The following is a 27,147-nucleotide window of genomic DNA, read 5'->3' as shown; positions in this document are numbered from 1 at the left end:
TCCTTCCAACATGTTTTTTTTTGAAATTGTAATTCGGCTGAGAAACAAATTAACGAATGGACTGGACGAAAACATAACCTCCTTTGCTGAGGTAATAAATCCTACAGACAGATGTGACACTTGGAAAGCTGATGTTTTAAACTAGATTAATGGGATCAATTGGATAAGTCAATCACACAAATGAATTATCATCAACTATGTTAGGGTTAGGGTGTAAGAACCGGCATGCAGTAAAATCACTCATTTAGACACCAAGCTTCAGTATTAGAGGTGATTTATTTCACTTTAATGATGTCCATTAACTTGGCTGCTGTAGATTCACCAGCACACTGACACAAGAGGCTTATATACAATTTCAAGTGGTGGGTAACACTTTGAGACAATGCAGACTTGAACTAGAAAGTCATAGATTCAATTATTTGGATTAAGTATGTGGATAAATGATGGAGGTAAAACGACTGAAATTTAAAGAGACTGTAGCATTAAATTGAGATTAAAGGAACAGCTCTAGGCTGGTTTAAGTCATACTTATCAGACAGATTTCAGTTTGTTAATGTTAACAACAACTCTTCCATACATTAACCCCACAAGGTTTTGTGCTGGGAGAAGCACTTTACATAGGCAATATTAATATTCAAAACTTTGAAAAGTATTTTTCCTGAGGCATATAATATCACAATATCAGGCATTCTTTCAGTGTAACAGTATAAAACTGTAAACCACTTCTAAATCGCTCCAAAACAGAAGTTGCTCTGTAATGACACTGGGAAGTACTGGCAAGTACTGTAACGATGACGAAGTTTGTAGCATTAGCCAGAGCTTTTTTTGCAATATTTTGTGCTGGAAAGCCCTACAAGTAAAATGGCTATGTGTACTACTGTACCTTTACATACTGTTAAAACAGTAAAATAATGTATTTTACTGTTTTAAACTGAACTTTTTTTTAAAGGAACTGTTATTTATTCCTAGATTTATTTGTTTGTTTTTTTAAGTTGCTGTGGCACTGTGCTGTTCAAAACTAAAAACTAAAAAAGTATTTTATTTCATAAGCTTTGCCTTCCAAAGAAGTTAAATGACATTCATTCTCTGTATGTATCTGTTGTCAAAGGTTTAACCTCAGCCTGGCCAAACAACAATGATAGCAATCATCACTTCATACAGGGTTAGTACTGTAGCATTCAGCAGTTAAAATACATTATATAAGTTGTTATTCTTTTAAATGCACTGGTATCAGATCGGTACTTGGTATCGGCCAATACGCAAAGTCCAGGTATCTGAATCGGGAAGTGAAAAATGGTATTGGAACATCTCTACAAGAGAAATACATTGATCGTTTATAATGAACATCTACACATTGAAAGTACATGTCACACAAGTAAGTTTGTCACAGAAACGTTTTTCCAATCACATGTTCACACCTGAAGCAACATTAATAACAGGTTATTTCATATAGAACAAAGACACCGTTGACTAACAGATATCAACAAGCACGGTCACTCGGTCCGTTTAACAGTGTCCAGTCAGTTCTGTATGGACATACACGCACGAAAGCATGCGTGGCTTGTGACTTGCCTTTCCAAATGTGGCCACGACTGCAGGTGCCTTTTACGTGTCAACCAGGGTCCTAGGAAACAAGGGTTGTCAGTTGTGACATGAACCAGGCTTGATACGGTCCTGTTATGTTGAGTCTGTGGGTCAATATGTTCTACTCGTTAGAGTGCGTGTGAACTGCGTAGGAAAATGTACATGTTGCTCTTTTCAACACAGCAGCAAATTAAAGTGTGGCTCATCATCCAGCTGCCAGTGTTTCACCACATTTTGGATCTGGTCCAATTTATGCTGCCCTGGTAACTCTGTCTTCCCCTTTCAATTTCACACTTTACAAAGAATCCAATTGTATCTTTAAAAAACTATTTGAGGTACTTAATATTGATGTGAAATCCAATGCACCCAGCAGCTATATTAAGTATCATAGATTCTACATTACACTAAGACCATGCTACACTAAGCAAATAATATAAAAACTGCTTTGCTCTTACAACACTGCTTGCACGAAGAATAATAGAATTTTACGGGAAATCAACAAATACAAAAGTATTTTTGGCTCAGTGACATGATGCATATTTAAGTAAACTTAACAACCACTTCCATTTAGGATATTTAGTCATGTACACCACAGTTTAGTTTGATCACGAGACCTTCTTAGATTTATCCATTGATCTTATGCATGTATCCATATAATCTTTTAAACCAATTATTTGCTCATTTCTAAATTTATCATTACTGGTTTATGACCATTAGTATTTACAACAGGGCTGAGATAAGGAATAGTGTGGCTGCTCTGTTTCTTGTCTCATGCCACTCTAAGTGCTCAAAACTAATTTTGTTTACTGTATATGCCTAGTGTGTAAACTGTATTTACAATATTTAGTTTGACATGGGCATGTATACATATGAAGACAGAGGGCAAAGCCAAGAGTGACCTTTATTTTACAGTAAAAAGACTGATAAAAGACACTTCTACTCATTAACTCTAGTCTTCTCAGCCATGGACAGATTAGAGTGACATGTCAACCACCCACAGCATGACCCACAGCATGAATGCAGGCTTAAGAGAGTGGCTGCTAAAGATGAGGTGAGAACATATCTAAATCAGCACTAACAGTACTCGTGGTCTGTGACGAAATGTAGGTCACATAAGGAGCTGAATCTTCAAAAACCTTTTCAAAGGGGGCTACACCGACGATTTGTTGTCCGTACGACAACATGCTTCCTTCTTGGAACCCTCAGCAGATCAGTTTTCTTCCTTGTAACAATCTGTCATTCATGATCTTGTTTTACATTGACAAAAAAGGCACACTGTGCATAATCCTCATACCTCCATCTTCCTTAGCATCATTCTTGCTTTTTGTCTCTTCTCAACAAATGTATTTTTCCATGCATATGTTCAGACACACATGTCTACAATGCCCTCATCGGCAATCAGGGGTTGTGTCTTGGGACCTGGAGTCATCTCCTGCATCTTAACCTGCTCCAGGTAAAAGGGGCCCTTACAGAAGCCTTCAGCTCCTGTGGAGGGTTGACTGCTGCTTGGCTGTCGCAGATTGGAGCTACCCCCTGCAGAGTAAACTCCTGAGTCTCCACTGCTGCTGCTGTCCTGACGACTGTGTCTGCCACTAGAAAAATCAAGGCGAAGGTACATTTATTAATTAACTGTTGCTTCTAGAGTTGTACTGTTTTTTTAAGCAACAGCAGTAAAATAAATCAAACCATATAAATACAAAAATGTAATGCATACATTTCTATCAAATGCACATTATAAACATCAACGTAGAATATGAGCAGATGAAGCAGAGACTAAAATTGACCTGCTATCCAGGCCTGATGGAGGACTCGCCAGGGCCTCAGGAGGAAGGTTGTGGATTTCCAGGACTGCTGGCTCTGCACAAATGATCACGTTCTCAAACAGCAGATCTGATTCTGAACCCGGGGTGAGGAGGCGAGGAATGTCAGAGCCAGGAGAGTCACAAAGATACTGGAGGGAGTACCAAATTGAGGAGGAGCAGAGAAGAGAGACTGAGGTTATACGCCCTGGGATAAAAACTTATTAAAGACAATTTGTTACAAAAATGCAAATAGTCAGAAGCTATATTTATGTATAAGCAATATGATCTATTACCAAAGTAATTTCATTCAACTGGTCGAAGATATGTGGCTTAAACCCAGGTTATTAAAACATCTTTTTACCTTCAAGGGGCAGTAAGCGATTCTAAAGCAAAACACGTTTTGTAAAAATCCGCAAATATTTCCTCACGGCCCACTAGCTGTCCGTTCTGTGTGCTCGCCCAAAATTATGTTTTTTCAGCTCAGCCCTGACTCTGTAAATCGAAAACAAAACAAATGGTGCAGGCTGCACCAACAACACTGCGAGTACAGTCTGTAAACATCACTCCTCTACACCTTTAGTGTCCTAGCGGGTGGCGCTGCAACGCCACAGTTTTTGGCCTAGTGGTTTGCGCGTCGGTCTCCCATACCCAAGGTCCCCGGTTTGTGGCCCAGCCCCAGAACAGGAAAATCACAACAACAACAATAACAACAACAACCAGAGAGACAATCTCTCTCCACAAATCGCTTGCTGCCCCATTTAATATCAGAAATGTGACCATGACCTTGATTGGCCTTCTGTAGGCAGACAGACAGAGCTGTAATGAGGCAATTCACAGTGGCATGCTGTGGCTACATACCTCCTTGAAATGTCTAGGCAACTGGTTGGAGGGGTAGAATGTTGCCTTGAGGGTTTTGTAGCACCAAAAGGAGCTGTAGAGTGAGAGCAGCATGGCAAGGAAGCAGATCACAAGTGAACCCAGGAAGTACAGAATGATCTGCCACCACGGAGTATTACCTGTTTAAGTGTAGAAAAACATAAGCAGAGAAACAGTTTAATGGGTTTCTACACTTTTTCTCATCACATTAAATCAAAGGTTATTGCAAATATATAAATTTTAAAATTATGATAAGTAAGGGAGGAGACAAAAGGAAAAGACAACAAAGTTTCAAGTTTCCTGCCTGCTGAGAATTGTACGCCTGTTGGTAAAAACTAAATGGATGTTTCTCCTGGTACTGCTGATGGTCAGTCTGACTGTGGCAGATTGTGTGTTTGTGAAAGAGAGACAGCATCATTGGGTCGAAGAGTGCTGTGCACAGCTCTACAATGAAGCAATGGTTCAAAACACTAGGTGATTTTAGTATCATTATGAAACTGTGGCGGGACATACAGTATATCGTAAATATAGTATTTAGAACAGCTTAACAGCTTATAAAGAGCATGCACAGGGTATGTATCCTATGCTTCTCATTATGAAAGTAATGCATTGAGATTAAAGGAACAGCCCTTCATTTAAAATGTAAGCACTAAATAAATACCACATTAAAATGTCAATGTTTTCAAGGATTCCTAGCACTGTGGGAACCCTGCTTACATAAATTAAATCACACAGCATTTTAATATAGTTGCATGTTGTTTTTGCTATCACCTACATACATTCACACAGGTTTGAAGACATTGGCTGGGCAGCAAACCCGCGACCTCTGGTATGGGAGACAACTAGGCCAAAAGTCCTGAGTTGCAGCACCACCTGCTAGCAGGTCTCTTAAAGTGTGGACATGCACTCGCAGTGTTGTTGGTGCGACCCGAGCCATTTGTTTTGTTTTCGATTTACAGATACAGGGCTGCACCAAAAATCCAGTTATTTTTTCACTGCACACAAAACCAACAGCTAGCAGAGCATGAGGAAATATTCGCTGAGTTTTACAAAACGTGTATTGCCTTAGAATCGCTTACGTGCCCCTTTAATGTCTGGCCTCTAAGCTGTGAACATTGAAATGGGGTTCAATGTTCTCTGTTACCTGAGCTATGCTATTCCAACCCAAAACACTTAAGACCTTTTTCTAGTGACAACCAAACAAATGTTTAGATACTGTTGGTTACTACTCATTGTTTTGCACGGTTCTGATATGGGGAATCAGCATACAGACTCTGCATGGAACCTTAAGTAGGCTCTTCTTTATTCTGAGCTGAGTGACAAGTCTAATCATGGAAAGCTGCCAAACCTAGAATTTGAAGGGTAACAGCCTGGTCACATGAGGAAACAACACACGTCTCTGAGATATTATGTTCTAAAGGGTGTTGAGATAGTGACTGTACTAACAGGGCTAGTAAGTAAACTGCTGTAGCTGGTGAGCTAACCTCCGACAGCTAGGCCTGTCACAACACATACTACGATAACTAACTTACTTTCAGAAATGATTGTGATTAACGATATTAATCTTGCCAAAGCGAGAATGCACCTCAAGAACGCCACAATGTATGTAAACGAGGACTTCTCTGAATTACTAAGGAAGACTAGAGCTGACCTTATCCCAGCAATGAAACAGGCCATGCAACAAGGAAATTATGCTGTCATTAACTACGACAGACTGGAAGTTAAACCAAGAAAGCCTCTAAACAAATCAGAAACCACACAGCGTGTCTGAATCTGCACTGGCACCATAACAATCTGACACCTGTTCATCAAATCCTTCCGACATCAGTCTCTGGTTTTCTACACAGATGTTGTCCAAATATAATCAATTCAATGGACCTAGTGAACTTCGGGACTGCTCAACTTGGGCTGCAACTAACGTTTGTTTTCACTATCGATTAATCTGTTGATTATTTTATCGATTAATCGATTAGTAGTTGATTACATAGTTGTTTGGTCCATAAAATGTCATAAAAGCGTGAAAAATTACGATTCTGCTTCCCAAACCTGAAGATGATGTTTTATTTTGTCCACACACAAAAGATATTTAGTTTACTGTCATAGATGAGCAAAGAAACCAGGAAATATTTACATTTAAGAAGCTGAAATAAGAGAATTTTGAAGAAAAATCTCAATAATCAAAATAGTTGGCGATTAATTTAGCAATTGATTGATTGATTTACTGTTGCAGCTCTATTCTCAACATCAAACATTTTATATCATAATTAGGGATGCACCGAAAATGGAAATTGTTGGTTGAAACTGAACAAAATGAAACACTTGGCCAAATAATGAATACGTTGTTTTTGCGCTGTTTATTATTATTATATATTTTTCTAATAATGATAACAAATGCGCGTTGCCCTCATTTTGGACTGCCTAAACGTGAATTAAAAATCCCCAAAATTTGCACACTTGCTAAAAATATGATGTAATTTGCGTAAAATTAAGCTTTAGTATGGGCGTGGCAAAATGTCTCTATAGTGCCCCCTATTAATTTAGAAAATTGAGCCCCTTGTTCAGGTTTCACCTACATGCACAAAATCTTTGCCATGAAACAGGAAGTTGCTCGTAATCAGAGGTACATGGTCCGATTTGACCCAAACTTCCCAGGCATGATAAATGATGCCCTCAACACATCTACATGTCAATATTGACCAAACACCATAGCGCCACCTGCTGGCAACAGGAAGTAGAGAAATCTGTGACCTTTTCAATGTGCCGACATGAAATATCAGAATGCCATAACTCCACTCCACATGCTCATATCTTCCCCAACTTTCTCAGGAATGAAAACAGACCTACCGTCAAGACATTTGCATGTCAATATTAAGCTATGGTCATAGCGCCACCTACTGAAAACAGAAAGTATGACTTATGTGTCAAACATCATCCGTTTTTTATGGTGCACTCAACGCATTATGTACATGGACACAGGATGTGAAATCCGCAACACACCCCGACTTTCAACAAGTACGCGAGGGCCCGCTCGACACTGCTTGCAGTTTCAAAAACTGCACACGATGACATGCTATAGTTTATTTATTTATTTTATTGTATTTTTACAGTTTTTCATTTATTTTGCCAATTTGGATTTTCACCATTGCATGAATTAAATAGTAAAATGTGCATTTTACTTGGCTGCACGGTGGTGTAGTGGTTAGCATTTTCGCCTCACAACAAGAAGGTTCTGGGTTCGAAACCCGGTTCAAACCAACCAGGGCCTTTCTGTGTGGAGTTTGCATGTTCTCCTCATGTATGCGTGGGTTCTCTGGCTTCCTCCCACAGTCCAAAGACATGCAGAATGGTGTTAGGTTAATTGGAGACTCTAAATTGACCGTAGGTGTGAATGTGAGAGTGAATAGTTGTCCGTCTCTTTATGTGGCCCTGCGTTAGGCTGGCGACCTGTCCAGGGTGAACCCCACCTCTCACCCAATGTCAGTGGGGATTGGCTCCAGCCCGACCACGACCCTTAAATGGATTAAGCGGTAGACGATGGATGGACACTTTTTTGTCTTGATTTTCAATTAAAAAAAACAAACAATAAAAAGTATATTTAATAAATATTTACATTCCAATTTTTTTACATTCCAGCAGGCATAATAGCAGCAAAGCACGATAGAATTTAAAGCGTTTTAAAGTGTGTAATATTTAGAAGAATTTGTTCACAGAAATAAAATATATTGTCCATAACTATGTGTTCATATATGTATAATCACCTACATCGTGTTGAATACGGTTGCACAAAGCGATCCAGAATACGTCGCATTTGTGTTGAATTTTCAGACACTGCCAGAAACTGGAAATGGAATCAGCGGTGAGCCACCATAAAATGTCCCCCAGCTCCACGTCGGCTAGCATCTGGCCTGCTAGCTTCCAGCCAGGCTCCACGTTGGCTAGCCTACGGCCTACTAGCCTGTTCCTGCGCCGAGGGGTCTCGGCTGACGCAACGCCTGTTCCTGCGTCGGGGGTCTCGGCTGATGCGCCGACCCTCCCGACCCCTGCTCCTCGTCTGAAGTCGGCGGCACGGCTTGGATTTTGCGGACCATTGTCCAATGTTTTTTATTAACATTCAAGGAACACGACAAACCTACATGTAAACTATATCCCAAATAAAAGATAACCTTCAATAAAGCAAATATAGCAAGGTTTAAATCATTTGTCAGGGAGTATCTTGACAATTGATATTGATACTTCAGACTAAGTTAGTCACAAGAATTGATATTCCGGTACCAAGTTGGTCCAAACATTCTGAAAACCCGAAGGTACTTGTTTTTCTGCAGTAGCGTAAGTACCGTAGGAACCGAGGCAGTAATTCTTCCGGAACTGATGGGGGTGTTGTAGGCTGTCCTTAAATGGTAAAGAAGAAGAAGAACTCCCTACAGCACACTGGAAAAGCATGGGTGGAAGATGGCAACAAGTTCTGCTCTGTCCCGAAGAGTCAGATGTGTTCTAGGCGGATGAATACGACGCTATAATTAATGCGCTAAAGCCGACATGCAAACGATGTCATTGTGCATTTCAAACCACAGGAGTTAACAGCTGACAAACAGGCATCAAGATCAGTTCAAAGAATTCAAGGTGAGTGAGTTTCAATTCATAATAACATCATATACGATTTGTTAAACGTCTAATCCGTATCCTGAAATCGGCACTACCTCTTAACATGTTTTTTGAGGCAGAAACCTCCTTGTGTTCTGCTTCAGTCAATGTTAGCAACAGCCATCTGCTTACAATGCTACCGCTAACTTGTTGTCAGTTAAGAGCTGATCAGTCTGTGTGCCGTCAACATGTTGCTGATGTTCAGAGTATATAAGGTGTGTGTGCGTGCCTGTGTGGGTCTGTGCCTGTCTGTGTTTGTGTGTGTGTGTGTCTGTGAAATCTCTCCCTTTTTTTCCAAGTATGATCCAGAGGAGGATCCACCAGGAGCAAAGTCAGCACCATATCAGAAGCTCTTCAGTGGCACAGACAATATGATTTCTAAATCTAAGCTAGTATAGTTTTTAATAATTGGAAGGCTATATGCCACTGTTTTTCTTTTTTGCTTAAATTTATTTATTATATCTAGAAGCCATGACTTCCAATGGCCAGGTTTAAAAATAGTAAAGCTGTGCCATTATAAAGTTGATTGCATAGTATTGCACATCTTTTTGTGCAATGTTAAATTGTTTCTTTTTATTTATTATTTGAAGGCTACATCCCACTATTGTTGTTGTTAATGTTCACATATTTTTTTAATAAAGGAGTTATTCTTTAAGTATTATTGTTCTTGTCCTTCTTTTTACACCGTGGTTTTGAATTTGGTATTGAGTATCAAGTACTTTTGGTGGTATCGGTACTGACTACTAGATATTTGGTATCGTGACATCCTTACTTCAGACTGTGGATCCACAAAATTATTTTACTTGGTTCTCTCTGAGTTTCACATGCCTATGATTTGTTTTCCCCTTAGATTGGTGTCTCCTAGACCTTATCACAAATTGCCCAAACCATGGATAACTCCATCCATTATGAAATCCGTTAAAACTAAACATAGACTATACAAAAAATATCTTTGCAGTCCCACTGTCACAGTCAGCCACCGTCATGCCCAGTAGGTTCCCACACCACCTCCCCTCTGTCCCGCACGAGCAATCAGCTACACCCACCTCATCACCTCACCTGGCCCCGCAGCTGCAGCTCATCACCAATCAGGTCTGTATTTAACCTCCTTTCACTCAGTTACTCACCGCCAGATTGTTCTTTGTACTCCATGTCAGACTTTCCAGCATTTACCCACGGACGGATCTCCCGGTTTCAACTCTGGTTCTGCCCCCGACTTCCCCGTATCGTCTCAGCCCAGTGATTTTGGGGTGGCCATGGTTACGCCGACACAACCCGCATCTGGACTGGGCCACGGGTGCCATTTTGGGATGGAACCCTTCCTGCTATCAGGTGTGTCTCCAGGGAGCGGACGTTTCTCGGCACACCACTGCTACCAAATCGACTCCAGAGGTGGTGGGGGTCCCGTCGGTGTATCACGACTTCCGGGAGGTGTTCAGCAAGGCGAGGGCTCTCGCCTTACCTCCCCATCGGCCGTATGACTGCGCTATCAACCTGCTACCCGGCACGTCTCCACCCAGGTGACGCCTGTTTTCCTTGTCGGCTCCAGAGAGGGGGGCCATGGACACATAAATAAATGACTCTCTGGCTGCAGGCATCATTCGTCCCTCCTCTTGACCAGCAGGGGCAGGATTTTTCTTCGTGGGGAAGAAGGACAAGACACTGCGGACATGCATTGATTACCGGGGACTCAACGATATAACCATAAAGAACCGCTATCCCCTTCCCCTCATCTCTTCCGCCTTCGAGTTGCTGCAAGGAGCCACCATTTTCACCAAACTCGACCTCCGCAACGCCTATCACCTGGTACGGATCAGGGAAGGGGATGAGTGGAAGACGGCCTTCAACACCCCGTCAGGACACTACGAATATCTCGTTATGCCTTTCGGACTTACTAACGCTCCAGGAGTTTTCCAGGCCCTGGTGAATGACGTTCTCCGGGACTTGCTCAACCGCTATGTTTTTGTTTATCTGGACGATATCCTAATTTACTCTGAGTCACAAGAAGAGCATGTCCACCATGTCCAAGCAGTTCTCAAGACACTCTTGGAGAATTCACTATTTATAAAGGCGGAGAAATGCGTGTTCCACGCCCCAACCGTCTCCTTCCTAGGATACATCGTGGCTCAGGGGACGGTAGAGATGGACCCAGAAAAGGTCTCTGCGGTCTCCTCCTGGGCGGTTCCGGACTCAAGGAAGCAGCTACAGAGGTTCTTGGGATTCCCGAACTTTTACCGCCGCTTCATCCGGAATTACAGCACCATTGCCGCTCCCCTCACAGCCCTTACCTCCTCCAAGGTCTCCTTTACCTGGACCCCAGCCGCCGGGGAGGCTTTCCAAACTCTCAAGAAACAATTCACCTCTGCTCCTATCCTCCAAGTTCCGGATCCGGACCTCCAGTTTGTGGTGGAGGTGGATGCCTTGGACGTAGGAGTAGGGGGGATTCTCTCTCAGAGGTCGCCGAACGACCAGAAGCTGCATCCGTGCGCCTTCTTCTCCAGACGTCTATCCCCGGCAGAGAGGAATTATGATATCGGCAACCGGGAGCTGCTTGCCGTCAAACTGGCGCTGGAGGAGTGGCGTCACTGGCTGGAGGGAACGAGGGATCCTTTCCTGGTATGGACTGACCATAAGAACCTGGAATACATCCAAACCGCCAAGAGACTCAATTCACGCCAGGCCCGGTGGTCCCTGTTCTTTACGCGATTCAACTTCACCCTCTCCTACCGGCCGGGGTCCCGGAATACGAAGCCTGATGCCTTATCCCGGCAGTTCCAAGAGGAGGAGAGTACACCCACCGAGCCTGAATCCATCCTTCCGGTCCCCTGCCGGTTGGCGGTCCTTACATGGGGGATAGAGGAGCAGGTGCGATTGGCCACCGAGGGCCAGCCCGGGCCCAGTGCTTGTCCTCCTAACCGGCTATATGTTCCTCCTAGCCTAAGGTCCGACGTCATCCAGTGGGCCCATGCGTCCAAACTCACCTGCCACCCAGGTATCCAAAGGACTCGTGATGTCATCCTTCAGCGGTTTTGGTGGTCAACTCTGCAGGAGGACACCAAGGAGTTTGTTAATGCCTGTCCAATATGCAACCAACACAAACCTTCTCATCAGGCGCCAGCGGGGCTCCTCCGAACTCTGCCGGTTCCACATCGTCCCTGGTCCCACATCTCCCTGGACTTTGTCACCGGTCTACTCCCATCGGAAGGCTACACGGCCATCCTCACCGTGGTGGATCGATTCAGCAAGATGGCTCATTTCGTTCCCCTGGTCAAGCTTCCTTCGGCCAAAGAGACCGCTCAGCTGATCGTCCACCATGTCTTCCGGTTCCATGGTCTTCCGGTCGACGTGGTGTCTGACCGAGGACCACAGTTTACATCGGTATTTTGGAGGGAATTCTGTGAGCAGCTGGGGGCCTCGGTCAGCCTCTCCTCCGGGTTCCACCCTCAGTCCAACGGCCAGACGGAGAGGAAGAATCAGGAGATGGAGACGGCTCTCCGGTGCATGACATCCAGAAACCCCTCATCCTGGTCCCAGTTGCTACCGTGGGTTGAGTATGCGCACAACAAACTAACCAGCTCTGCCACGGGGCTTTCCCCCTTTCAGAGTGCATACGGCTACCAACCTCTCTTCCCAGCCCTAGAGAAGGAGGTTTCCTGCCCGTCCGTGGAGGCATTTATCCGCCGCTGCCACCGCATCTGGTCTCAAGCCCGAACGTCGCTCCTCCGTTCCGCCGAACGGTACGCCACGGCTGCTAACCGTCGTCGCTCCCAGGCACCCACTTACCAGGTTGGACAGAAAGTGTGGTTGTCCACTAGAGATCTTCCCCTATGAGTGGAGTCTCAGAAATTGGCACCTCGATTCATCGGGCCATTCCCCATAAAGAGTATCATCAACCTGGCAGCAGTAAGACTACAGCTTCCCCAGACTATGCGATGTCACCCCACCTTTCACGTGTCCAAAATTAAACCTGTACAAGAAAGTCCTCTGGTCCCGGCTGCCCCTCCTCCTCCTCTCCCTCGACTCATTGGTGGAGGCCTTACGTATTCGGTTCGTCGCCTCATCAGGTCCCGAAAGCGAGGGAGGGGAATTCAATACCTGGTTGACTGGGAGGGGTATGGCAACCATCTCAGTCCTCAGGGGATCCAAGGGATCCTGGGGATAAGTTGTCCTCGGCTCCTCCCCTTGATCTTCCTGACGAGGGGGAATCATCGTCAGACGGGGAGGAGACAGCTAGGGAGGACCAAGGATCCCTCCACCAGACCCCCTCCCCCCGCCCAGCTGAAAGAATGGATTGGTCAGCTTCTGACGAATATTAGGCCCACTTTTTTCCAACCCTCCACCTTCCACCCATCTGTCTGTTTCCGCTTATTTGTTTTTGAGGACGTCAGGAGACGTCCCTTGAGGAGGGGGGTTCTGTCACAGTCAGCCACCGTCATGCCCAGTAGGTTCCCACGTCACCTCCCCTCTGTCCCGCACGAGCAATCAGCTACACCCACCTCATCACCTCACCTGGCCCCACAGCTGCAGCTCATCACCAATCAGGTCTGTATTTAACCTCCTCTCACTCAGTAACTCACCGCCAGATTGTTCTTTGTACTCCATGTCAGACTTTCCAGCATTTACCCACGGACGGATCTCCCGGTTTCAACTCTAGTTCTGCCCCCGACTTCCCCGTATCGTCTCAGCCCTGGTTACGACCCTGCCTTTGTCCCTGGTTTCCCCGTTTCGCCTGAATCCCGGTAAAGACCTCTGCCTGCTGTCCCCGACCTTCCCATCTCGCCACGATCCCGGAAAAGACGTCTACCTTCTGCCCCTGACTCTGAGCCTTGCTTGTGTTCTCCACAATAAAGTTGATTACCGACTGAGCTACGTGTGTCTCGCGTTTGGGTCTAAACTGGTTCGTTACACCCACTCCATTTAATCACCATAAAAATAAATTAATTAGAACAATGTATTTTTCTGAAGTTGGTCTGACTTTGGCCTCCATTATTTATCTTAACAATCAGAGTCCTCTTCAGGTAATGAATTCCCCAATTAAAGAGAACATTCAACTCCTACCGGCACTGATATGTTAGGGAGATATTAATGATACTTTGGGATTCTTCTCCTATATTCTGCTATGATAATATCGACAGTACATTGTGAAACTTTTATCTCATATTTTAATCTTTAATTTGAAAAGGGAATAGTTACTTTCAAAATAAAAATAGCGGAAATTATTCCTATTTATTAAGCTGCTGACTCAGCAATCATTATAGACCCATCTCCATTCTGCCTGCGATTTCAATAATATTTGAAAAGCTTGTCTATCTAAGATTAATCGCACCTCTGAATAAGTTCAATATTTTATACACAAATCAGTATGGAGTCCACCGGAGGGCAAGGCCCAACTGTTTCCTTAAGGATTATGAGGGCCCGAGCACTGGAGGTGCAGTGCCCCCGGTGTCCACCTGCACCGGACGGCAAGGCCCTATTGTTTCCGTAAGGATTAATTGTGCCTGAACACTGACGTTCAAAAGCACCTTAAGCTTCAGCTAAATTAATGTAATGTAATGGTGTACTCTAAGCATGATGTACGAAAAACATGATGTAGTATTAGTGGGTGTTCTCAAGCGCCACATAGTGGACACAGGAAGTGGTATCCGCGATACACCCCAACGTGCACGTACGCCCCCATCATTGCTGCTTGCAGCTTTAATCAATATATGTAAATGACGTTGTTGTATTGACAACGCATCTTACGTTGACAAGTCCCAGCTGCTGCGCCAGAGCGCTGATCAGTTGTTTGTTTCAAATTGTATCAATACTGAATGTAACACTTGTCCAAATCCAACATTGCACTTTCTTTGGACATAAACAACACACATGCCAAGTCTCAAGCTAATACGATTATAGGTTCTCGAGATATGATATAGCCAAATTTCTTGAATAATTAGCAAGATTAGTAAGAAAAAGTGGAGTAGCCTCTCTGCTGGCCTTAAATATAAAATATATGTCTGAAAAAACAACTTAATTTCTTTGAAGAACACAAAACATATGAATGATAGAATAATAATGATAAATGAACTAAAATAGATGAAAATCATAGTACAGACAATTATGATCTTAAAATATGAGGAAAAAATTCATCTGATACATTGCAATATCCTAAGGAAATAATTTTTAATTAAAAGTTCAACAGATTGAAGGATTTACCTTTAAAATGTACATTTTCTCACAGGGGAGCATGACTCCGGTCCCCCCTAGAAGGTCTGACATCCACACCCCATAGTCTCTCAAAATCCTATGGGAACTGTATACTATTCAATGGTTTATTCGTATATAGATTCATGTAACATAGCCTGGGCCAGCACACATCAGACCAAACTTTACCATCTTCAGGAACAAGCACTTAATAAGTTGTGTACATCGAAGACATTCCTCTCAGTTTAACTAAGTTTACTCAGTGTTTATCAAGTGAATCATCTTCAGATTGAATTATTTGTGCATAGTTCCATTAAAAAGAACACCTCCACCTTCTTTCATGAAATGTTTTGCACAATAATCATACTTATTCCACATGCTGTTTTTGTCTTCTTAGAGCTCCTTATTCCTGTACTTCCCAATCTCAGTTCAGTATGCTTTAAAGAGGGTCTTAGATTTGGAATTCTCTGCCCATACACTTTCTTAATTTGTCAGTTGGAAAAAAAGCCCTGAAATCAATCTATCAATAGTTCCCTTGCATTTGTATTTATGTAAATGTATGATAGTATGTGATAAATATATTTAAATTGTGTATCTTAGTCGTTTTTTCTGTCTTCTGATGCTTGGAGGGTTTTTTTGGCACTTATCTATCACATTCCCTTTTCTATTATTTTATAAATCTTTTTACAAAAAATTGTATATGTTTAAATAAAGAAAACTAAAACAGCAACAAAAAACACTTTTGTCGACAGGCAGAAGCTTGTGCTAACGCCCTTATGAGTCAAATGTAAATTAAATCTCAGTTGGGTGTATGGCTCAGTTACCTTCAGTCTGCATACACTGGGGTGCAGTGAAGCTGCTGCTCTTGTTGTAGAAGTCGTAGCGTGACTGGACACTCACACAGTACCACGTCCAAGACTTTAGGCTTGGCAATGTCACCAAGTTGGCACTGCTGCTTAACATCTGGGGTCTTAAAGCCTGAAAGACACACAGGACAGGTCATCCAAACTTGTGGTTTAGTTATGAACCACAACACTATAGTTAAAACCAACGTTTGGATCTGTGATGAGATGTCTGTAAGGATGTGGTGGAAATGAAATATCAAAGGAATTATAAAAAAATATTTTGGCAGACAACATTCAACCACATAGATCACTATTGTATTTGCTGAGTATTTGTTTCAATAATGAAGCTCTACTAGCTGATGTACTTTAACATTCTGTATTTATTTCCCCAAACAATGGACTGAAAAGGGTATAGGTCCATGGCTTTGGTTTCTTTTGGCAATAAGGCACTTTTCCATCATATACACTATTCTTAATTATTTCATGTTTTAATCAGTTTGCCTACCCAGTCATCATATATGTCGTAAAGTAGTTGGCCAAGTCTAGGTATTGTCAAGTTTTTGCCTTTGTATCAAGTTATTGTGAACTGTGAGTTTTTTATAATTTAATGTGTATCAATAATGTTGTAGTCTGTCACTGCAGCACAGTTTTGATCATTTGCATGCAATATGGCCTTGCTGCAAATAATCTCACATAAGCGTCAGATGTGCGCCAGTAATGAGTTATCATAGGACGCACTGTAATAAACTGGTTCTTCCTTGTCAAACCAGTTTTAAGACAGACCTACTTAATGCTTCATGCAAAAGCAACAGGCAGGAAATCGCAGCACCAGACACAAAGTCACAAACAGATTCTCATGTGATATTCTGAGCACAGACAGGAAACAACTCTGCTAGGTGTATAGGGCACAATTTAAAATCAATAAACCTACACTCCACTGAACATGTATAACAAACAGAAAAAGCAGGTGCTCTGCTATCACCGCTGATTATAACTTGTTAATGTGTCTACTGCAATCTAAGGTGTTTCACCCAGTGTCTGTAGGGACTGAAAAGAAAATGGGAACTTTGAATATGAAAAACTGCAAGGTATTTTCCAGAACTTTGCATAAGCATACTCCAAGTGCAGTCGGGTAATTAATCTTCCTCAAATAGTTATCGGGGCCTTTATTTACCTCAACTTTAGAAAGTTACAGGCATATATTTGAGGCAGATCTGTATTGAAGAAAGGCTTTGGTTTTAAATTCCCTTGTGTATAATTTAAGTATAATTTGAGGCGGCATTGTGGTTAACACTGTGGTCCCACAGCAAGAAATTCATTGGTTAGAATCCAGTGTAGTGAAGTGTAATTTGCCATATGTTAGTCCAAATACACATTTTTCCACCTCACATTCTCCTCGACATGTTTTACACAACCACTGTGCTGCACTGTGTTGAACTAATTGTTTTGGTGGAAACGGTCTGTCTGTAGTCAGAGTCATATGTCATAATGATAGTTTTCCATGAATCTGACAAGTTCTAGCAAACTTCAGTTGAGATGTCAGATGCTCAAAGTCATGTTTTAAAAATAAAATGTAATGGAACTTCTGCTCCTCTTCTGTTTGTGTGAAACAAGACAATTTTAACTCAAAATTTTCTAATCATGAATTCACAATAATTCACTCGATATTAACGATCAAGAACTAACGCATTAAAAATATGGAATAACTAAGATCAATTTCCGAATATGAAATAATGGCATTAGAATGTGCCAGAGGCCACAAAAATTACTTAAGTGCAATATTGTTCACATGGGCCTAATGTATGTCGAAAGGACAACTTCCTTACCTTTGAGTCTGCAGAACGTTCCCAGTACAGAATGTGGTAGTACATCTTGGAAAGAATTTCCGTCATCGGGGTGTTGGCACTTGTCAGCGGATCAGTGATGAAAACATCAAGGTCACTTCCAGCAGGAGTAAGGTTCACTTTGGCTGGAGGGCCCACAGCGGCTGAGACACAGGACATGAGATCCAGGGGTGGATCGATTACAGTTTGTTCTGGTGCTACTTTATGTCCTCTTTCCTCAAAGCACAAACCAAGTATTTAATAGTTCAAAAATAAATAAATTCATTAAATGTATTAATAACAGAGGTGACCTCGGTTAATGAAATATAACTACAGAAATGTAAGGTTACAATAAGCAGAGATTACAACTGAGGTATTTTTTTTATAATCGATTGATCAACAGACAATTAATAGGCAATAATTTAAATAATCACATGATCAGGTATAATTTTTCTAAGATGGTAGTCAACTGTCCTTTGTTTTTGCACAGACATAGTAAGACAAATGTCACCTTAGATTCTGGGAATATGTGATGGGCATTTTTCAATGTTTCAAAACAAACATGTCAATTGATAATAAAATAATGGTTGTAAATCAAGACAACAGAGGTTCATACATCATCTATGCAAGAGGCGTCTAAATTATGACAAAAAAAAGCTATTAATACAAACATTGCAAGGACCTGTCTAATAAATCCATATGGTCCCAGCTGCATGTAAACTGGTGCACGGGATCTAAAATATTTTCCAATATGTTCTACTATCACAACAGTAAAGTTGGTTGGCTTAGGGTTCATTTTAAAATCACCACACTACCTGACCTACATTCCACCTCACCCTACTCTTTTGAATGTAGCACAGCTGCATGTATAGCAAACAAAATATATGTTGGGGTTGGAGAGAAGTCATCATGTTGGCTACTGAATTTTGGAAATGATTATTTACAAAGTCAATTTTGACAACCGTAAACAAATCAGTCTAAGATTTGGTGCATCAGCTCTTCAGCTATATCTGCCTGAGTTATTTTCTAAGTTTGGTGAAACTGTGCTCTATCAGGTTAGAGATGTCTACTTAGGCTCCTTGCATGATCGTCACTGATCTCTAAACGGTGGTTTTGAGACTCCTCAGCACACACACAAATGCTACCTTTGATAAAAATGGTGTGCACTGCTCTACCAACATCTCTTTGCGGTTGTACCCTCTTTTTTCAGTCTGCCATAGCCGCCAAAACATGTTTGTTTTAATTTTGATGGTTAGTGGTGCACCACCTGAGATCACATGCTGCCACAGACTGATAAATAAATAAAATGTCTGTCCTGTAAACTGCCTGAACCTTTAGAGGGACTGTTTCTCTACCTCATCCCACTCTCCTTTCTGTCATCTTCATTTTATCCCTTCTCTCACCATCTTTATCAGGGCAGAATTCCAACAGCACCCACTTGGAGTGACTCCCATTTGCGTTGGCTCGTACACGAAGCATAAAGATGCCCAAGTAGAGCAGGTCGAGTGCTGTAAGATCACAGGACCTGTGTGATGTCTCCTCACATACTGTGTACCACTTTGGATTCATCTTCTTGGAATTCAGCTTAAACTTCCTTGGAAGATGAGAAAAAAAATGCATTCAATATGGTAAAATACTCTCTGTCTTGGAAATAAAATTGTAAAGAGATGCAAACACAAGTAGAGAAACAACCATTATTAGGGCCCCATACCTACCCTGCCTCTTTTTCAGCTGTCTGCTAACTGCTGACATTAGCCTAGCTATGATGCTAACCAGTGCCTGACAGGGCCAGTAAAGTGACTCAGCCCCACAGCTCATGTTGTTGTTCCCAGTTTTTGCAGCTACAGGAGGTAAGTTAAAATGAAATGCTGACACCAAAACTCAAGCTAAAGCAAAGTCCATCAGGTATCTGAAACCAACATTTAGTAAAAATTATTGTATCTATTATGAATGTTAAAAAAATAAAGAAATGTAACTTAAGCTGGGCTCACCATACAGGAGTTTTAAAATTACAGACTTTGAAATTGGGTTGCCTAGAGGAGAATAGTAACACTATGACTATGACTGCTCCTGTGTGGCTTGTGTGTGTATTTAGCATTGGCAGAGCAGCTCTCAGACTGCAGCCTCACTCCTCTTGCGTTCTACGTTCACACGCGTGGATAACAAACTTTCGGTGAATCTCGACTCAGGACACAGAACCCTGAACCGGAGACTCAACTGTTGTGGCTGTTGTTGTGAACACACACAACAAAAAATGAAGTGCATCCCTCAGTTCAAAAATAAAGACATGAAGACAAGCCTATGCCTGCCTAGTCTGCCAACAAAACATTGGCAAAAGGCAGAGAATTTAGGATGGTTATGTTGCATTAATAGAATTTAATAAGTGTAATTTATAAAAGCCAAGTGGCTTATGATGCTGATGTGATGCAGATAAGCTCAGAAAGTTCCCCCCGAGCGAACAACGTTATAACTAGGGCTGTGCTAAAAAATCGATATATCGCGATATTTATTTACGTGATATACTACATCGATTTCCAGCTCCAAAAATCGGTATTTTGAAGGAAGAAAAAAAATCATGTTTTAAACGGGTTGTAAATTACAGCTTCCGCCCCTGTAGGTGTCGCAGTGCGGCTGGTTGGCTCGAATTGCCGGGTGCCGTTTCTGGCAGAGTGAGAAATGGAGGCAGCATGTCGACTGATAATATTAGAGCGGCGCCTTCAAAATATAAAGCCAATGTGTTGGTGGACTTCGGTTTCAAAAACAAACCAGGGAGCATGGACTTGGATAAAGCAAATGCAATTTGCAAGCTCTGTCACGCTGCCGTAAAATATTCAGGTAACACAACCAATAATGTTACAGTTGCAACAGTCATAACGCCTATCTAGTCACGCATTAAGGCTGACTTAGGTAACATAACTAATCCCTCATACAATTAATTCTTCCGTGACTGCAGCGACGTGCTGCTACTTTCCTAAAAACCCACAGAGGGTTCCTGTGCACTTCCTGCAAAAAAAACTTTGACTGCGTAACATACACAGCTTGTAAAAATACTATGTTTTCTATGGTTAAATGTACTTAAAGTATTAAATGTAAAAGTACTCAAATATGCAGAGAAATGCCCCCTGACAGTTATACTATTATTTCATTTGATTATTATTATTCATTGAAGGTAGGGAAAACATTCAAGCAGAGTATTAATAATGTTGTGATCAGTATTTGACTATCTCTGTACCGTGCAACATCGTTTAAAATTTTGGTATCGTGACAACCCTAGTACAGAACAAGGTTCCAGACTAGATTTCTCTGTTTCTCGTTGGGGCTACATCAGCCTGAAATTCCTGTAGGCTGAGCCCACAGTTGATTACTGTAATGACGCCATATCGCTGTGCTCTATCACAATTAACCTACCAACGTTAGTGCTAGATGTAACAAACCTGTAAAGAGTAAGTCGTCTCAATGATGGATATAAACTATTAGGTACCAATCACTTAAACATATATCTCTGCACAAAACTTTTTTTTTACAAATGCTAAATATTTCTGCAGATGCAAAACCTTATTTAAAAACAAACTTGCTTCTTGGCCTAAACATTTATGGTTTGTCTCCTTTATGTATGATTAAAGATTAGTTAAAGTTAAAGATACTTACCCGATATATTGTGTGGTGAAGGTGACAGCATGACTCTCTGCATGACTCTGGTCCCAGTCCCAGCTTAGTGTGTAATTGGTGTTCAAAGTGATCATGATTACATTATGTGGTGGGGCCAGCTCTGGTCCAACTCCTGCTGAAGTTGTTACAGCAATGCAATAAATTCCTGTACAAGAAAAAAACGTTGGAATATTGGTTATGAATTTACTTTTAAGTATAGTTAATGAAAAGAGATGGTTATCATACATGTACACATGTACATTTTCTTTTTACAAGTATTGAAATGCATTCTGTTACCACATAATTCAATTCAATTTATGGTACTAGCTGCTGTGGGGAACCTGAAAGTAGTCCACCATAATGAGCATTTGAAGACATTCCAATGAATTGTGTCCATCCATTATCTATACCGCTTTATCCTTTAAGGGTCTTGGGGGGGCTGGAGACAAGCCCAGCTTCAATTGGGTGAGAGGTGGCGTACACCTTGGACAGGTAGCCAGCATAGCTCAGGGCCAACATATAGAGACAAACAACCATTCACACTCACATTCACATCTATGGTCTATTTACAGTGTCCAATTAACCTTAACCCAATGTGCATGTCTTTGACGGTGGGAGGAAGCCACAGTACGCTGAGAGAACTCAAGCATACAAGTAGGGGGTGCAACCTGACAATGTTATACTGTGGACGATCATAATTTGGCATATGATCTGCTTTTTCAGAGGAATCGTACAGATCGCGGGGAACTTGCTCTTATTACAGAAAACTGCGTATGCATTCATTGCAACCAACAGATATTTATTTTCTTGAGATATAGGAGGCTTATGGCATTGAAGAAATTAACACATTCATTTATGATGAATCTTCCCCAATCCTGAGCGCTCTGTGTGTGTGTCTCGGAGCTTGCCCGCTGCAGGGGGCGTGTCCAGCTCTCATTGCCCGACCGAACACACAGCATGGAGAGACAGGCCGGCTGCTCCGTGTGGCGATAGTCTTCTGCATGTACGTTTCCTCTTTTGTTGTTTAATGAATGTGAATGAACTCTGTCAAGCCACCTAATCCCACACACTGTCGTGCCTATGCCCACCAGGTGTTATATTGTCTTCATGTGCATTCAGTTTGTTGGAGATGTTTTTCTATTGTTTAATACCATCAATAAGTACATGTTTGTGTATTTTGAAACATACTGCTTTGACTCTGCACTCCGCACTGATGAGGGAGCAGAGTTGCACGTTGAAATATATATTCAGAAGCCTTATACCTGCATACAGACCAAAGGTGAAAGTCACCAAACCAGTTCTGAAGCAGGTATGAGTGTGGCCTGCTGCACTTCAGGACTGCTTTGACACCACAGACTGGGAGATGTTTAAGCAGGCAGCCACCCAACAACCACACAGACATTGAGGAGTATTCCGACACTGTCACTTCCTACATTAGCAAATGTACTGCTGATGTAACCACGACCAGAACCATCACAACCCGGGCTAACCAGAAGCCGTGGTTGACAGGAGAGGTCCACAGGCTACTGATGGCCAGGAAGCCTGCCTTCAGAGCTGGGGACGCAGCTGGCCTGTCCCGTGGCATCAGGAAAGCAAAATCTAGCTATGCCAAAGAAATAACTGGATTGTGGACTGTGGTGTGGTATCCAGACCATCACAGACTACAAACCCCCGCCATAGACCTGTGACAGCAACACCTCTCTGCTGAACGACCTCAACAGCTTCTTTGCCAGGTTTGAAGCACACAACAGCATGCCCCCACAGAAGATCACCCCCCCCCCCCCCCTCCCCACGACCACGCTATGTGCCTGACTGCTGCCTCTTCATGCTGCTGACCCACGACTGCGCCCCATCCTTCAGCAGCAACCATATAGTGAAGTATGCGGACGACACAACCGTGGTGGGTCTCATCTCCAACAATGATGACACCCACTATAGGAAGGATGTCAGCCAACTGACCACGTGGTGCAGGGATAACAACCTCTTCTTGAACATTGACAAGAACAAAGAGGTTGTTACTGACTTCCGGAGAGGCCACAACCCTAAACTCCCACTGACCATCAATGGTGCTGCTGTGGAGAGAGCAGCACCAAATTCCTGAGGGTGCACATGAGTGAGGACCTCTCCTGGACAATGAACACTGCCTCACTGGCCAAGAAGTCCCACTGGCGCCTCTGCTTCCTCCGCAAACTGAAGAGAGCAAGAGCCCCCCAACCCATCATGTGGTCCTTCTACCGGGGCACCATCGAGAGCATCCTGACCCGCTGCATCACTGTGTGGTATGGGAGCTGGACCTCCTCCAACCACAAGACCCTGCAGCGCATAGTGAAGGCAGCTGGACGGATCATTGGTGTCCCACTCCCCTCACTCCTGGACACCTATGAAACCCGCCTCACCCGCAAAGCAACCAGCATTGTGGGTGACCCTATCCACCCCTCACACAGCCTCTTCACCTCCTGCCATCTGGGAGAAGGTACCGGAGCCTCCGGGCCTGTTCCACCAGACTGGCAAACAGTCTCATTCATCAGGCTGTCAGGAAGCTCAACACTCTCACTTCCCTCCCTCCCCTCTTCCCCCAAGAACTCTGGACTCTGAACCAGTATTTAATTTCTATTGCACATTTTCAATTTCTTTAGCTTTTCTATACCGTGTGGCTTTGTCTTACTCTTACTTTTGGACTATTTAGAATTTATTCATTGTATATATTACTTTTTGTTTTTTTTGTACTTTTGCACCGTGGGGTCGAGATAAAAGTTTTTTTTTCAATTCCTCTGTATGTCTGGAACAGTATTGCAGGAATTGAAAATAAAGTTAACTTGACAATGTGTTTATTGTCTTCCGCAGCATTCAAATAAATGAGGATATAAAGACATCTGACTTGTCTGCTCCATGCCCAAATCTACATCCGTTACACAGGGAGCCACTGCAGAGGGGCTGAAAAGCTGCATGCTGCTCCAAAGCTGCAGGTTGCCTACCCCTGGACTGGACTGATCAGTTTTGTTTTATTATACCAGACCAGTCATTGCTAAACCGAGGTGCTTGATATGCAGAGCAGCTGTCTGCAAAGCGGTAAAAACCAAATATAAAATGAAAACAGGAATGGTGGACAATACAGTACTAGTAAAAACAGCAAACTAATTGGTAAAATTGAATACAACAATTCAATAATATAAATACAAATTAAAAGAATATAAAGAAAAAGCAAATCATCTTTGCCTCAACAAAAGCAAATAATTATAATCTGATATTATTTGGTAAGCACATATTCTGAAAGTGTCAAACTACTAATAATGTGCTGGTGTGATATTGTGGTATTTATCCTTATATTTTAAATGACAAACTGAAAATGTCTCTGTCTCTGTGTGTGTGTGTGTGTGTGTGTGTGTGTGTGTGTTTATTTATTTGTTTGTTTAGAGGAGATTTGTTAGACAAAGTGAAGGGAAGAAGGACAAATATTCACAATCTTGTGAGGCCTATGTAGAAAAGTTGACACAGTTGTCTTTATTATTATTATTGTCTTCATTGTTTTTTTAATATTAGAGGCGCAGTAAATAAAAATGTTTTTGGTTTGAGTCAGATATATAATGGTGTGTGGGTGTGTTAAACTAGGAACATTGTGGCCCTTGGCTTGACATAATTTGGCCCTCTGGGAAAACTAATTGGGGAACCCTGATCTACATGTTATACATAAATAAAAATACAACAATTTAGCTTGATACATAGTGTATATGAGTGACTGTTTTATTCTATTGGACCAATAGGTGTGGAGTAGGTGTGGTGTAATTTTGTCATTACATCATTTGAGCACCTGGGCGCCATTAAAAATGTGTCAATTTTACTTAACTTCAATTTTAAACTTAACTCCAAAACATGACACAAATTATTTTTTAACAGCACCGTTTTGGTGAACATGCTTGTGCTCCTCGTTAAGCTTCTGCTACTACATTTAAAACTTGTCTCTGTATTTTTAAACATCATCAGTCTCCGTTGGTAGAAACAGCAGAACTGAGAATTTAATTGCACTAAGTACTTTCTGTTTCTCTGAGCCTGTCAGCGACATGTTAGCTTCTGCGTTTGGGTCAGGCAGACGTTACCACTTATTCCGAATTCTTGGAAGTGTGCTTTTAAACAACGACAACAACAGTGTATTTACTTCTCCATAACAGAAGGAAGCTGAACATCCAGACCCAAGTGGGATATAACAATCGAAATATCAAGCTGGTTGAGCAGCGAGACGAATGCAGTTGTCACCACGTCGCACTTACATATCCATTACTCAGCGGCTAGCTGATAAATTACAACATCATAAATGCGGCTGACGGTTGTTTTTCACTAATCTATCTCTGAAGGGGAAGTGGGGGGTGACTGTTAGCGTAGGAAGTCAGATAAACTTATTTTTGAAAAAGCAACCAAAGCCACACGAGTCTAACACAAACGTTAGCATGATAGCCAGCAAAATAACTTACCAACGCTGGTTTGGAGGCACCAAAGGAGAAGGCAGACATACACAGCTGAGGGCATGTTGGTGTTTTGAGAATTACTGTCAGTTAAACCTTCCACCGACAGTTTCATGTGCTCAGCATATAGCTTAGCCCTTCACAACTATTCTCTCTGATCGGCGACGCTGACTGACGGCACTGTTTCTTCTTCTTTGGTGTTAATTGGCGTTGGGCAAACAATCTTACAGGAGCAGTACCGCCGCTCGCAGGACTGGAGTGTGGATTAGGCAATTTGGGTTTGCAGAAATTATAAATTCTTTCAACTAAAATCAGTCATGGTATTTTGCTTTCCTTAGTGACTGAAACGGCGAATTCGCCCTTTTCCCGTATACCTCACAGTGAGTGAATTCAGTGAATTCTTCCTGAATTCCTAACAGGGTTTCACCATTTTATTTATTTATTTGCACACATATCTGCATTAAATCCAGATGATGAAAAAAAGGAATAGAATGTGTCAGGAAAGTTCAAGAAGCCATAGGCTTATACAAGGGACCTCCCCTACAACTTACACATACATATACAACATATACTGAAAGAATGTTCAGTATTCTAAACAGAGGGACAGATGCCTCCTTAGAATTTGAGAGAGTTAGACCCTAAACCCCTAAATTGCCTCTGTTGGCTCTTCTGACAGTGTATTAATGTGTATGAACGATAGAAAAAAAAACAAGCCAGTTGAATAGCAGCGCTGTGTAAATGGGTAAATGTGATTTTCCTGTAAGGCGCTTTTTCGTGGTCTATATGACTAGAAAAGCTCTATATCAATACAATCCATTTATAGTCCATTTAGGTCTACTGGTTTAATCCTCTGTGTTTGTTTGGTCAGAATGTTGAACCGGGGCCCAAGTACTGTACTACGAAACAAGTTCTACATACCCAGCTCAGGATATGTTTTCGTTACCTGGCTTAACTAAACCTATCGCCCTTAACCTGTTCTATGAAGCTGGTTATCACCTGTGTCAGTTAACCCTGTTCCTCATTTCCTACCCAGCTATGAGCCATTCACGTGGAAGAGGCTGAGTAGTTAAATATGTTAACATCATCATAACTCTGCAGGTAACTTCGGATAAAGCCACATGTAAAAGTAATATTCAACAACGTGAAATGTAAATAATTTTATCAAATAACTAAAATAGAAAATAACCACTTGAAATCAATTTTGATAGCTCAAGTCAGCAAAAAATATATATATAATGTAAATGAGCACAGGAATTTTATCAAAATATTTATTGAGTGAATATTTTTT

General features: G+C 42.0%; 1 protein-coding gene across 1 annotated transcript; it reads right to left on the bottom strand.

Annotated features, from left to right (window-relative positions):
- Nucleotides 1-257: 257 nt before the first annotated feature.
- Nucleotides 258-26,043, bottom strand: il10rb (interleukin 10 receptor, beta). Its single transcript, XM_047337212.1, has 8 exons — nucleotides 25,869-26,043; nucleotides 21,403-21,532; nucleotides 19,158-19,348; nucleotides 17,758-17,918; nucleotides 15,911-16,064; nucleotides 4,245-4,402; nucleotides 3,369-3,535; nucleotides 258-3,176 (listed from the first exon to the last, which is right to left on the bottom strand). The coding sequence occupies exons 1-8, from the start codon at nucleotides 25,972-25,974 to the stop codon at nucleotides 2,948-2,950; spliced, it is 1,296 nt and encodes a 431-aa protein (XP_047193168.1). The 5' UTR covers nucleotides 25,975-26,043; the 3' UTR covers nucleotides 258-2,947.
- Between the last annotated feature and the right edge of the window lie 1,104 nt (nucleotides 26,044-27,147).

The sequence above is a fragment of the Scophthalmus maximus genome, chromosome 14 (assembly GCF_022379125.1).
Source record: "Scophthalmus maximus strain ysfricsl-2021 chromosome 14, ASM2237912v1, whole genome shotgun sequence".
NCBI classification, from domain to species: Eukaryota; Metazoa; Chordata; class Actinopteri; order Pleuronectiformes; family Scophthalmidae; genus Scophthalmus; species Scophthalmus maximus.
The sequence above is the reverse complement of the archived record's forward strand: the minus strand, read 5'-3'. Positions and strand labels throughout refer to the sequence as shown.

Bases quoted from the DNA above. Each gene is read 5' to 3' on its own strand.
- il10rb (XM_047337212.1), bottom strand. From the start codon at position 25,974: ATGAAACTGTCGGTGGAAGGTTTAACTGACAGTAATTCTCAAAACACC. The intron at 17,919-19,157 runs GTGAGAGAAGGG...CCTGTGTCTCAG, and splicing joins ATTCTGCCCTGATAAAGATG to CCGCTGTGGGCCCTCCAGCC. The intron at 4,403-15,910 runs GTAACTGAGCCA...ACACTTAAACAG, and splicing joins CCAGTGTATGCAGACTGAAG to GTAATACTCCGTGGTGGCAG.